This window comes from Brienomyrus brachyistius, chromosome 2, assembly GCF_023856365.1.
Source record: "Brienomyrus brachyistius isolate T26 chromosome 2, BBRACH_0.4, whole genome shotgun sequence".
Taxonomy (NCBI): domain Eukaryota; kingdom Metazoa; phylum Chordata; class Actinopteri; order Osteoglossiformes; family Mormyridae; genus Brienomyrus; species Brienomyrus brachyistius.
Window position 1 is genome coordinate 6,010,873 of NC_064534.1, and position 12,848 is coordinate 6,023,720.

At 44.0% G+C, this 12,848-nt stretch overlaps 1 protein-coding gene and 1 non-coding gene across 3 annotated transcripts in view; both read left to right on the forward strand.

Moving 5' to 3' along the window:
• Positions 1–12,848, forward strand: part of adamts12 (ADAM metallopeptidase with thrombospondin type 1 motif, 12) — a 30,830-nt gene that overhangs the window by 991 nt on the left and 16,991 nt on the right. The window contains exons 2-6 of one of the 2 annotated variants that reach the window (XM_048998287.1): positions 876–1,237; positions 10,004–10,163; positions 10,582–10,787; positions 12,070–12,153; positions 12,540–12,664. In XM_048998287.1, the coding sequence (XP_048854244.1) occupies positions 876–1,237; positions 10,004–10,163; positions 10,582–10,787; positions 12,070–12,153; positions 12,540–12,664 (937 nt within the window). Of the gene's footprint in view, positions 1–875; positions 1,238–10,003; positions 10,164–10,581; positions 10,788–12,069; positions 12,154–12,539; positions 12,665–12,848 lie in introns of those variants that run through there. The other variant, XM_048998288.1, reaches the window with a different exon arrangement.
• trnac-gca (transfer RNA cysteine (anticodon GCA)) lies at positions 9,290–9,361 on the forward strand. Its single transcript has one exon. It is a non-coding gene; the product is annotated as a tRNA-Cys (tRNA).

Consider the following 12,848-nt stretch of genomic DNA (forward strand, 5'->3'; position numbering starts at 1 on the left):
ACTGCTGGTGTTGAGTAGATACCTCATAGCAGCCCACACCTGTGCCTGGATTAATCTGTTTGACCCTATGATGATAGTTCCAACTAAGGTCAATAAAGCCACCCCAAAAAATTAGGTCAGGCACCAACAGTGGGCGGGGTTATTGTGTGCTGTCAATCACCTTCGGGTTCCGCCCAACAAGAGGCAGCAAATTAATTGATTGGACGTACAGTCGGTGACTGATAGCACATGTATCCACAAGCGTATTTGGGGTCTGAGGCCACATCTGTGTGATCTGCAGCCTCCACCACTGACTGTGTCCTGAATTTCAGCCATAGCTAATGGTCTGCAGGCTTTAGCATTGACAAGATCAGCCTTAATCTATGGCTGAAATGTTTTGGCAGGTAATGTCCCTGAACTAGTTAATCTTGTTACATTTAATGATTGTTGTTTTAATCCTCGGTGTAGAGCAGCGATGATAATTCATGAAAATCTGAAGGCACATTTCTGTGTGATTGACCTAAACCACATTTGTATGTAGTTTGTCAGGTGTGAACGGCATGAGGCACCCATATCAATGTACACTGATTGAAAGCCAGTGACTCTAGGGACCAATTCTTTCCGTTTTTGAATGGATAATGTGTCGATATAGAGCTAGTAACTTGTGGGGATGCACTGGACTAGAACTGTGGTCTAGATTTGTGTGTGGTGCTGTGATGATCATTGGTCTAATCTCGGATCATTTTGAGGGTTTAGCACTGGGCCAAATTTTAAGAAGCTCATCTGGTTAAAGATGCGGTCGGAGATATCAGGGTTGGCTTCATTCAAAATGATCAAATGGTGGACACTGTGAAATCAGCGAGCTGTCATTTGAGGCTTTCCTTCTCGATTCACAGGCGACTTCATCCGCTCCCAGCATGAATTCTCCGTGGTCCGTCCGAGGAGGGTCAGCCAAGATGGGCAGTTTCTGTCCTTTTTACTGACGCATCACTTCGGACACCGGCGGGACAAGCGAGACTTGGGGCCGCCTGAAAAGTATGTTTACTACGCGCTTGCCTTCAGGGGCCGGGATTTGACCTTTAACCTCACCGCCAACAGCCATTTGCTCGCAAATGAATATGTGCTGGAGAGGAGATCTGGGGCCTCGAACGTGACGCTGCAGCGGCGGGCGTCCGGGGAGAATGCCTGTCACCTTACTGGAAGTGTGATGGACTCCAGTTTTGAAGGGGCTGCTGCCATAAGCACCTGTAAGGGATTGGTAAGGATCTTTTGTTTTGTTAAGGGCCTTCTGGCTTTCCAGTGCCTATTAACATGCTGACAAGGGTGGTTCTTTTTTTGATATTTGATTTTCTGCCTTCCTGCGCTGCCAGTAATGAACAGGCGAACAAGTTGGACAGCCTAGTAATTCTGACAGGATAGTTCATCCTGCATGGTCAAAAACAGACTGCAAAAACAATAATGATAATGTTATCTGCTATGGGTCTCCCACCTCTACTCCCCTGGACGAATCTCTCCTTCATACCTCCCATTTTCATCCTCCCGTGTTTTCTCTTCGTTGCTATGGTCTATTTCTTCTCCTCCTTTATAACATCTGTGCGGAAGTGTTTTGCTCCTGGTGATTTTGCAGAGGTGCATATTTCATGTCCAGAAAGTACAAATCCAGACCAAGATTTTGTTTCAACCAACCAGTTGAGCATAAACAGTTACAGTCACAGAGGACTCCGCTTGATCGAAACAGAATCTTGGTCTGGATTTTTACTTTCTGGACTTGAAATGTCCATCCCTTATAATCCGCGTAGTCATTCCCTGTCTTTTCCTGTTTCATCAGGCTTAATTCAAACCCGAGTGACATTTCCCCTGTTTCTGTTTAGGGTTATCATGGTTGTTATGTTTTGCTAATGAACCAGACTTTCAAACCAGTCCACATATTTGTTTTATCTACATGGAGCTTGTGGCTATGGGAAATACTGTAGGGACTCACGAACCACAAGGCTGGGGCCACTCATCTCATTAATGCGGATCCGTATCACAATGTCCGAAGCCTGCAGTTCAGAATTTACCACATAATGATTAGATGCATATTCAAAATGTTTGGAGATCATAGTTTTAGTGCCACAGATCCTACGTTTGGGTTTATAATAACATTTTGGAAAATACAATGCTTAAATGGATATGCATGATAATTATAACCACACAGTACAGCAGTGTAATGCATGTATAATGCATAATAGTCTACCTGCAGACACATACTGACGCTGTGGAGCTGTGAATTATAAACCATCGCACATTCATTCTGGAGCTAAATCAGACTGCAGGCTTTGATGTGACTTCTGTCATAATGCAAACCCCATATTTAGTTCTTTGAAGTTGTCTGGCTTTTCCAGTACTTCCTGATTTGTGGCAGGAAGAGCATGTGACGGAGCTCTTTGCACGTGTGCCCCCTGTCAGACAATGGCCTCTTGTTCCGGCGTGCTGCCCTGACGGCCAGCTGGAGATTAGTGGAGACCTGCCTCTCTCGCCGCAGCTGGTGGGTCCCAGTTCCCCTATAGGTCCCTTGCAGGCACTGAGACCGTGGTCGAGCTGACATGTGCTGTCTGACACGACGTCATTTTCATTATTCTCTTGTTCTCAGTTCGGATCCTGCTCTCTTGTCAGGATTGGGGTCTGGAACGAAATCCCTAAGGATCCATCTTAAATTAGTGAGGGGAAACACAATCCTCACCGCCGTGTGCCAGTCATGGGCTGATTGTCTGATTGTGGCGCATTATTGATTTGAGGGTGCTGTGCACCTTTAGGCACCATGTAAACTTAGGTCTGTCTGTGTTGCGGCACCTTTACTACCAAGGCCCCCCCGTAAATGTATGGTGAGGACTACTGCAGTCAGTTCACCTTGCTTCTTTGTGTTTGATGGTGGGCAGTGATTCTTTAAGACAGCCGAATGCCTGGGTGTTCCAGGAACGCCCATCGCTGCACTTCTGTATTGCCTCGAGGGACCCCAGTTAAAAGCAGGTAATCTCATTGCCATAAAACGTGGTGTTTGCAGATAGTTCTGAACCTGGCTGCTGTTTGTGTCAGGAGCATTTATGAAGTCTGGTAGCCTGATGCTGGGAACTTGTCAGATACATTTCCTTTCTCATAGGATCTATCCTAAAGAGATCGCAGGCTTCCTCCTACAGATTGTCCTAGATCTCAGTGTTGGCAGAGGAATGCCCATCCTGCGCTGTCATGTAGCCCGTCACTCCCCTGACGATCTCACTCACGCTCCCTCCAGTACCTTCACTGCTTACAGTGTTTACTCTTCCCAGTAAATGTTTGCATTGTCAGAGCCAGAGCTACTGCAGTTAAAGGGATTGGATTTGCAGTAAGGTCTGATGTTGACGCCCTACAAGCAAGCAATGTAACGCAGCATCTCCGTCATATCAGACACCAAGGTCCTGTAGAAGAAGGAATGGATTTGTTTGGTCTTTTTTGCAACCTTCTTCTGTCTGTGAAGTCTCCCCTTATATCTGATTTTGTTACGATACGTCTGTCTTAAATATATAAAGGTATTGACGGGAAATTGTTAAAATCTGCTTAAGTATGTATTCTTATAATGTGCTTAGTTATCATTTTCTAATTCTGATAAACAAAATTAAATAAAGTATGGTCCGATGTGACAGACCAAACTCAGATAGGTAGTATAGTTAACATCCAGTCCTGGAAAGTGTATGTGAGTCAAGATCATAATGTATCTGTGAGTGTGATACCCAGGTTTCAGACTGTGGTGAGTCTCAGTCAAAGTGGAAATGAAGTGTGGGAATAGCAGGGGAGGGGGGGGGGTAGCGAGGTAATGAATCAACAGCACAACAAGGACATTGTCTTTCACGCAGACTGACAGCTGATTGAATATACTTCTTTTGTGGAGTCTCTTTGAACTGTAACTGTTCTCTGAAGTACCGAGGTAGGGATAGAGTGGCAGTGAATGCTAATCCTGAGGGTTAGAGTTAGGGTGAGCAGTTGAAGGCTCTGCAGTTTCTTTGGGTACAAATTTGTAACTTGGCTTTGTGGTCCTATGGGGGTCCTGTCTTCGTCTTTGGCCCCGCCTGAGGAAATGTGACCTTTCATTCAGTGTCACCGCACATAATATGATGAGAATAAGATGTTAAAAAGATCTTTCAGCCATTGTCTAACTGTTTACGCTCAGTTCGACCTAATTCCACAGTGAATTCGAATGTTGCACTTATTATATCGGTTCCCAGAAGGTGGTTTTCTTAGGCTTGATTTGAATCAAGCAGCTCCGGGCCGGTTTTGGGGACGTGTCAGGTGATGAACGCCGTGCAGGGCTGGTGAGTCAGCGTGGAAGACCAGACTCTGAGAGGGCTTTGCCTTCCTGGGATTACGCTGAACCGTACATGGAGAGCAGTAAGTGGGGGTGGGCTGGTGTGGGGAGTGTCCACCGCGGGCTCGGAAAGCACATGCTGCTGGAATGTAAGAAGGAGCCCAGCTTGTGCTCCACGTCAGCAGCCCCCCCCCCCCCCACCAGTGTGATTTAAAGGGTGGGGAAATGGAACTCAAGCGGAACTGGATTAAGCAAAAGTAGCAAAGGCTAAGGCAGGAATCTCGGATGTTTCACGCTAAAGAGACAAAAAGTTTCTCATTTATAAATTAATTTCCACAAAAAAAACTGAGCAAAGGGTCCCAGGTTTTTGCTCTTCATCCGTATTTGTGTTGTGAAACTCAATTAGGATTTTAAGGGTTTATTGTCATTTCTTCTAGTGCAAGTACAAAACGGCTACATTGCTTGAAAAATCTAGCAGCTCACTAGAATGTTAACTTGGAACCCCCAGGGGCAGACAAGCAGCTGCCCGTCTCACATTCTTAATTTATACAAAGTGTTTATCACCCATTACTTTTGTTTGTTAACCTTTTGAGGACATCAGTCATGTAACATGTTTATTCTTACAGATATTTTTTTGACTATCTATTTTGCAAACTTATTTTTGTATTTCTATCTATCTATCTATCTATCTATCTATCTATCTGTCTATCTGTCTATCTGTCTATCTGTCTGTCTCTGTCTGTCTGTCTGTCTGTCTATTCATTAGTGTATTTGTTTTTGTCTGAGTACATTTTGAGTACTTGTATTCTGTGCAATGACAATAACGTTGATTCTAATCTATTGTAATCTGATGGTACTCTTGTAAGGTTAAATACTCCATCAGGCCTGGTACTTTTTAAATAACTTAATAAATAAATAACTTTCATATACTGAGCCTTTCAAACATTACAGTTGTAGTGTAAACACAGAAAGAGAAGGCAGAAAATAAGTGTTTTACTTTATAATTACTCGTACTGTATTACATATGTATGGTGTGAATGTTGTGATGCTGAAGACATCGCTGGAAGTTCTGGTTTTGTGCCATTTGGTTTCAGAGAGGTCCCAGTGCCCCACATAAATTACTGTGATATTTTATTTCCTCCCAAAAACTACCTAACCTGTCAGTGTAGGCTTTCAACTTGGTGAAGCCATTAATTGTTTCCTTCTCTGCAGAAAAGATTTGAAATTAAAATTAAAAAGTTTATTTTTTCTCAGTTTTTTTTGTTTGGGATTACCACACACATAGAAATCTTTTATCTACTGTACGCCGGACATGGTTTATGATCCGGATGGCAATATGTTACTCTTTTAGTTCAGGAGTGTGAAGATGTGAAGCCTAGAATGAGTGGATGGAGATCTGTCATCCTCGGAATCTAAAGAGCCAAACAAAAATGGGCTGAATAAAATGTGGGTTTTCTTGGACTCCTTCCACCTACAGTAGATCTGCAGGTCGTGTGGCTTGCGAGTCAGTGTCCCTCTTAAGGCACTTCAGACACACATAGGGAATGTAGGGCCTGATTATGACACATAGCAGCTTTATATAGCTTAGGAATGTAAAGACGTCAGCAGGACTTCTGTTCTGAGGAGCTTTATGCATGGAACCGGGCTCAGCCAGTGAGATTTGAGAGTATTAGTCCCCACTATAGTCCTCTAGCCTTGCATTATTGACAGTGGGTCTTTATTTGTAATCTGCTGGCAATACAGTACTTTCCAGTTTGATTCAGCTGCAGAATGAAAGTGTGAAGTTTTATAATTCACACCTTCACAGCAGTCACGCATGGCTCCTCACGTTGCACTATAACGCATTATACATGCATTACACTGCTGTCCTGCATAGTTACAGTCGTAATGCATATCCATTTAACCATTGCCTTTTCCAAAGTGTTATTATAAACCCGCACATAACATCTGTGGATCTGTGAACCCAAATTATTATACATTGTTGAGGCAGTTGGGTGGCATGGTGGTGCAGTGATTAGCGCTTTTGCTTCACACCACTGGAACCAGAGTTTGAGTCTTCACCATGGTTCCATGGGTGTGGAGTCTGCATGTTCCTCCCATGTCATCACGGTGTTTCCTCCAGGTACTCCTTAGGTGTGAATGGTGCGTGTGCCCTGCGATGGGTTGATGCCCCATCCTGGGTTGTCATTTGCCCATAGACTCTGGATCCCCCTCAACCCTGAACAGGATAAGCAGTTACAAAAAATGGAGGGTGTTGTAAAAAGTAGTAATCCTGTAAAAGGAAAGAAGATACTTTTGATGAAAGTGCCAGTGAAGAGACCATCATGTAAAAGTATCTCCTGCATAAATGAATGATGCACAGCTGTGGAGGAGGAAGGTGGTGAGTGACTTTGCCAGCTCATCTGGAAGCTGGTTGAGGTTTTGTTCATCTTCTCCTTTGAAAGCCCTCCGACCAAGTTTGCTGACTTGGCATTCCCCCCTGAATCCAGCAGGAGCTTCAGGAGGTCCAGGAAGCAATAAACCAATTCCACATGGCTTCTGTATTTAGCAGGTTCCTGTATCAGTTTAGTCTCCCTTGGCGTAAGCGTTAGCTGAAAGCTTTCAAGTGTATTCTAGATTATTATTCAGAGCGGAGAAGAATGTGGAGCTTTGTCTGCTGAAGATGAAGGTCTGCTGAAGACCATGGAATGTGATGATGCCTGTGGTAGCATGGTGTAGTGTAGTGAGCGTAGAGTGGACCACAACACTGTTGGTGTACTTCAGGAAGTGCGTAAGGCAGCTGTAGTTCTTTCAAATGATAGCTGGAGAAAAGCTTGATCCCAAACGGAAATGAGTGAATTAGGAATGATTGGCGCACTCTGTTGAGATGATGCCATGTCACTCAGTGTTTGATGCTCGGCGACAGTGGTAAGCTGGCATTTTGTAGCAAACCGGGCCGATTGTCTATGCTCTTTTTTTTTTAAACAAGTTAGCCTTGCTCTTTTTTGGAGTGAGGTGTAATGAAGTGTGCAGATTCACGCAAGGTCTGAGAAGTGGCAGTATCAGCGACAGACACATTTTAGTTGCGTATTCTCTGCTCCTAACTTTGAGTTTGATACAAAGTCAAGGCAAAGCTAGACCTTTGGGTGACAGGCCCTTGGAGAACATGTTTAAGGAGGAGCCATCCTTACTAATCCCTGGGGGGAGAAAAGCAGGGGGCTCCTTGGACAGATTGCCAGTCCGAGATTCACCAACATACAGGGATCGATTACGGTGATCACTTTCAGCTTGTGTGTTTGTGTGGGGTTCCTCACATGGTCCAAACATGGCGAGAACATGCAGGTGTGGGTGGCTGGTCTGATTCACTCTTACAGCCCTGGAGGTGTGAGGTTGTGCCCCCATACACTGTAATATCAGTTAGTAACTACATTAATGTAAGAACCTTTGATGTAGTGATTATCATACTGGGAAATATGAGCATTTCTGAGAAACTGAGGTGACCTTTAATGCTTTTATCGTTCAGCTGACTCTTATATTCAAGCACCATGATGTTTTGACCTTATTTGTAACTTATTTGTAGAACTGGACATTTAACAAAATCTTTATATAGTCAGCCTGTTTCTTAGCTACATGACAGCAGTCTAATATCACACGACGTCTTTGGTAGTAACATGATGCTTTTAACAGATTCGATTTTTACAGGGGCATGGCACATTAATCTAAACCAGTTGTTGTTCATTCTTCTACCAGCCGGGCTTAGAAGTTTTGTCTAAGAACAGAATGCCCACTTTAAACACTTCGCTACTTTACTTTACAGCCTTTAGCTGCTGATGGAGTGTGTGATAATCTTAACGTTTCCATCGTAACGTTTGAGGCTATCTGGCTCAACACGTTCCGCACGTGTAACATTCTAAGTTCTGGGACAGGTGATCAGCTGACAGTTGCCACGGAGACCGCTCCTCTCTATAGGATCATTCTGGGGGGGGGGTCATGGCTACTTTGACAAATCAGATGGCTCTGGGTGTCTGTCGTTTCCTGTCGTCCTCCAGGATGCACTACTACCTGCATCTTTTATCAGATCTCTTTGTGTTGGTATCTGACAAAAAAGTGCTTTAACAAAGTGAATCTACAGCTGGTTTTACTTACCTTACTGGTTCTGTTATTCCTCAGCAAGACGAAAAGCCGGAAGGTTCCCTACAAACGTGTCATTTGATTCCCTGAAATAGCAGACAGAAGACTGTCCCTGATGGCAGGACAGGGGGACACGAAGTAGGAGATGAGACGAGAGATGGAGGGAAGGGGAAACTGACCCAGGCAGGAAAAATCTGGCTTCCGGCTTGACGGGGAGGGGGTTAGGGTTAGGGGTGGAGACAGGTGGCGGTGGTGTGGCCTGAGCAGGAGTGGGGGGTGTGTAGGGCGGGTGGAAACATGCATGCCCGGAGAGATCCTGGCCTGAATCTGCCTGAATGAGCGAGGGAGGGAATGTGCCCAGGGCAAGCCAGACCTTATTTAAAGAGAAATTAAATACCCCGTTGAGTTTTGTTTGTTTAACGGTCATTCAGTTTCATGTGGCCATGAAGGTGCAGCGACTGTTCCCCAAAGCAGCGTGTGCCACAGAAGAGTTTGTGTCTGTCAGTGTGCTCTTGTTTGCCACATGCAAGAGGTGTGTCTACAAAAAAAAGAAGCAGGTTTCTTTTACGACGCCTTTAATATTCACTGTTTAATTCTACCCCAAAACTTGCCTGATGTCCTCATACATATATTTTTAGCATTATCCTCTGCACATGTTATTCATCCTAGCAGTTTAACATAATGCAGCAGCCATGCAGCATCAATGGAAACAGCCCTCGGCACTAACCCTCTTCTTTGCCGATGTTTTGTAGACGCTCCACATGTGACAGTATGATTACAGGAACACTGTAGCTCTCACCAGTGAATCACCTGTAGTGTAATACAGGCCTGGATTTAGCATTGTGGCGTCCCTTAGATTATCCAAAAGACAGCTGGTTGTGTGGGGGTATAGCTCAGTGGTAGAGCATTTGACTGCAGATCAAGAGGTCCCTGGTTCAAATCCGGGTGCCCCCTGCTTAATTTTGTTTAAGGAATTTTCCTTGTTGTTAATAAGGCTCATCTTATCTGAACTCTGTGAATCAACCTTTATAGTTTTTAGTTGATGCTTTAGTCTAAAGTATCTTAAAGTTACCTGAATGTTTCTGGAAAAAACTAAGGTTTTGGTACAGAACGCGTACAGTATCTTTGTGACATTTTGATTTGTGACTTTTTTTTTACCAATAGGGACTGAAAATACCTTTTATACAAGATGTGTTATTCAGCTAGCATTGTAAAATTATGAATGCCATTTCATTTCAAAATGTACTAACTTGACTACTTTTAAATATGAATTTCATATGCAATGAGAAAAAATGTTTTTCATTTTATAGCTCTCGTAAATTTAAAACTAGCACCTCAAAGATCAAAATGTAAACCTTTAAGGAGGTTTCGCAAAGGGAAAGTGAAGCAAAATATTTACCTTTTCACTGATTCTCTTCAAACATTACAGTTGTACCCAAAAACAAAAGTTATATGTTAAGTATGTATTTCCACGAGGAAGCTAAATCAGACATGAATTCTTGGTTACAGTTCAGCTCTTTATACACCAGGCTTCTTTCTTGCTGTCGAACACCAGGCTGATTTTTAAGGATGTCCCTGTGTGTTTGTTTCCCACAGAAAGGCTTCTTCAGCCTCTCCGAGGGCCATTATTTTATTGAGCCTGTACAGGGGTACGAGGAGGATGTCCAGCCCCATGTGATCTATCAGTCCACCCCTCCCAGCAGGACCCGACGCAGCCCCCAGAGTCGGGGAGGGCCCAGCCCATGCGGACTTAGAGGTGGGGGCCACATCAGTCATTCACATTAGCATTTCATGGGATGTGAAGCCTAGCTACTTGGGTACATTCAGCTACAGACACAGCTGATGGGCGGGGCTTTCCTGATCAGCCAATGATTGGCACTTTTAGTACTGGTAGGTACGTCCCACAGAAGCTCAACCTTTCGGAGCTGGCAGCCCCAGCTTGAGTACGGAAGCATACAAAGCTATGACATATTTCTGTCAGAACTGGACTAATGTGACTGGTCTTTCTAGGTCTGACAACACATTTCTGATAAATTCTGTGATTCTGTATGCAAGGGTAATTTCAATCATGCAATGGCAAAACGTTCTATTAACTTCAGCTTAAACTTCGGCTGTAATTTTTATGCACGGTGGCCGTCCTAAACCACTATGATGTCATTGGTCTGTCCCGGCAGACGCCCTCACGGCCGCGCTCCGCGTGGAGCTCGAGCGGGAGGCGTGGGGGCGGAAGAGTCCGGGACAGGCGGGCCCACGCCGGATGGCACAGCGCTCTGTGAGCCGCGAGCGCTGGGTGGAGACCATGGTGGTGGCGGACTCCAAGCTCATCGAGTACCACGGCGTCGGCAATGTGGAGTCCTACATCTTTACGATCATGAACATGGTGGGCAGGCGGTGATCGCGTGGCAGGTTTCCGGAAGCTACACAGCCATGTCTGCATAGCTTTTACCCTGGAATACAGAGCTCATAGATGGTCTTGGGATGCTTGTTTAATAACTCAGTAAAAATATAGCAGATTCATTGGTTTTATAGCAAAAATCATTACTCATTTATAAAAATATATATCACATTAGAAACAATTAGTTTTAAGTAAAACATTCATTTCAAGTAGTAATCAATTGAAACCCTAAATATAGTTCTAAAACAGTTATTCTGAGTACTTTTTAAGTAGTTACATCTTTGCAATAACATAAAACACCAAACGTATGTTTAGTATCACTTTGGGTGGCAGAGACTCTAATCAAGTGCCAGGATGTTTTGTGAGCCACGTATGTAAGTCAGGCCTAAATATCCTAAATATCTTCACAGAAAAAGGAACATCTGTAGCAGAGATAAGTACAGCGCAGATGCCTTTTTGGACTATAGATGCTCCTCGCTTGACTTGATATTTGTGACCCATCACCACGAAATGAGTCTTATGGGTTCTACTAGTGTGACTTAAGACTCATTTCGTGGCGACGGGTCACATTTCGAATTTACGATGGTGCGATAATGATGCACATTTAGTAATCATCAAGCTTTGAATTTTAATCTGTTGCCGTGGTAGCGGTATGTCATACGATACTTTCGTACGATACTTTCGTACGATACTTTCAATGGCAGCATCCACATAGCCACGCTCCTAGTCTCTGTAGCGATCGTGAGCATAAACATCCCATACAGGGTTTAACAACATATATTTTTTGTGTGATGTATCATATTCACATTTGACGATATTTTCATTATACGAAGAGTTCATTGGAACGTAACCCCATTGCAAGCTAAGGAGGGGCTGTAGATACATTTGGAACATGATTCTTGATATTACTAGAGATGTTCTGAGGATAGACTGCATTTTTGGATCGATATATTTGGAGAATGGGTATTTTAATGTTGCAAAATATAACGTAAAATTTCATATCCAAAATACCCATGCAAATATATTCAGTTACACTTTACAATTTATATATGAAGAATGTAATAGTAAGATACATTTCACTGCTCTGTACACATATCCATGACTGTACCTGAATGTTTGCAGCTTTTACAGCCCCATCAAACAGCCAAAGTCATGGTCTGAATATTAGCCCAGATTATTTCTGTAACATGGCTCACTTACCGGCATGCCGTCTTTGTGTTAATTATGTTGAGGCTTTAATGCTGTTTTGTGTATGACGTGCTTGCAGGTGGCTGGGATTTTTCATGATGCGAGTGTTGGGAATGCGATCCACATCATTCTGGTGAGGCTCGTTCTCCTACCGGAGGAAGAGGTAAAGTCCCCACTGCCGCTGGCATTTTTGGCACGTTGGACGCGTAGAAATACAGCTAAATGGAAAATCTGTCATGTTTCCCCTAAAAATACTCTTTTATGGGTTCTGGGTGGAAGTGGCTGGATTTGTGTTTTTGTTCCCACCATGCCTTGAGCATTTAGAAGCTACAGTAAACTGGCACTTATCTATTCCAAGCCTCCACAAAATCCTGGACTGTCTGGGTCTGGTGAGGCAGTAGCTATGTGGTCTCACCCTAGAGCTAAATTCAGCACGCCTTCCCGGAGAGGAAGTGCTTGAAGGCTGCTCAGCTCCGAGGAGCATTGAGGAGCATTACTGCTGTCCTGAACCCTGCCCGCGTGTTCCTGTGCTCCTCTGCCTTTATGTAGAAGGGACTGAAGATCACCCATCATGCTGACAACACCCTGTCCAGCTTCTGCACCTGGCAGAAGAACGTGAATCCCCAGAGCGACACCCATCCCGCACACCATGATGTGGCCGTGCTCATCACCAGGCAAGCCTTTCCTTCCACAGAACATCCTTATCATTATCATATTGTTACTGCTTTTGTCGACTGCAATGTATGTTGTCTTCTCCTGTAATATTGTATTGTTGCTCTTGTGTTTATCTTGCACTCTCTCTCTGCTCTCTTTGCACTCTGTATTGTTCCGTCCTGCCTGCACTTGTATAGTCTTGTG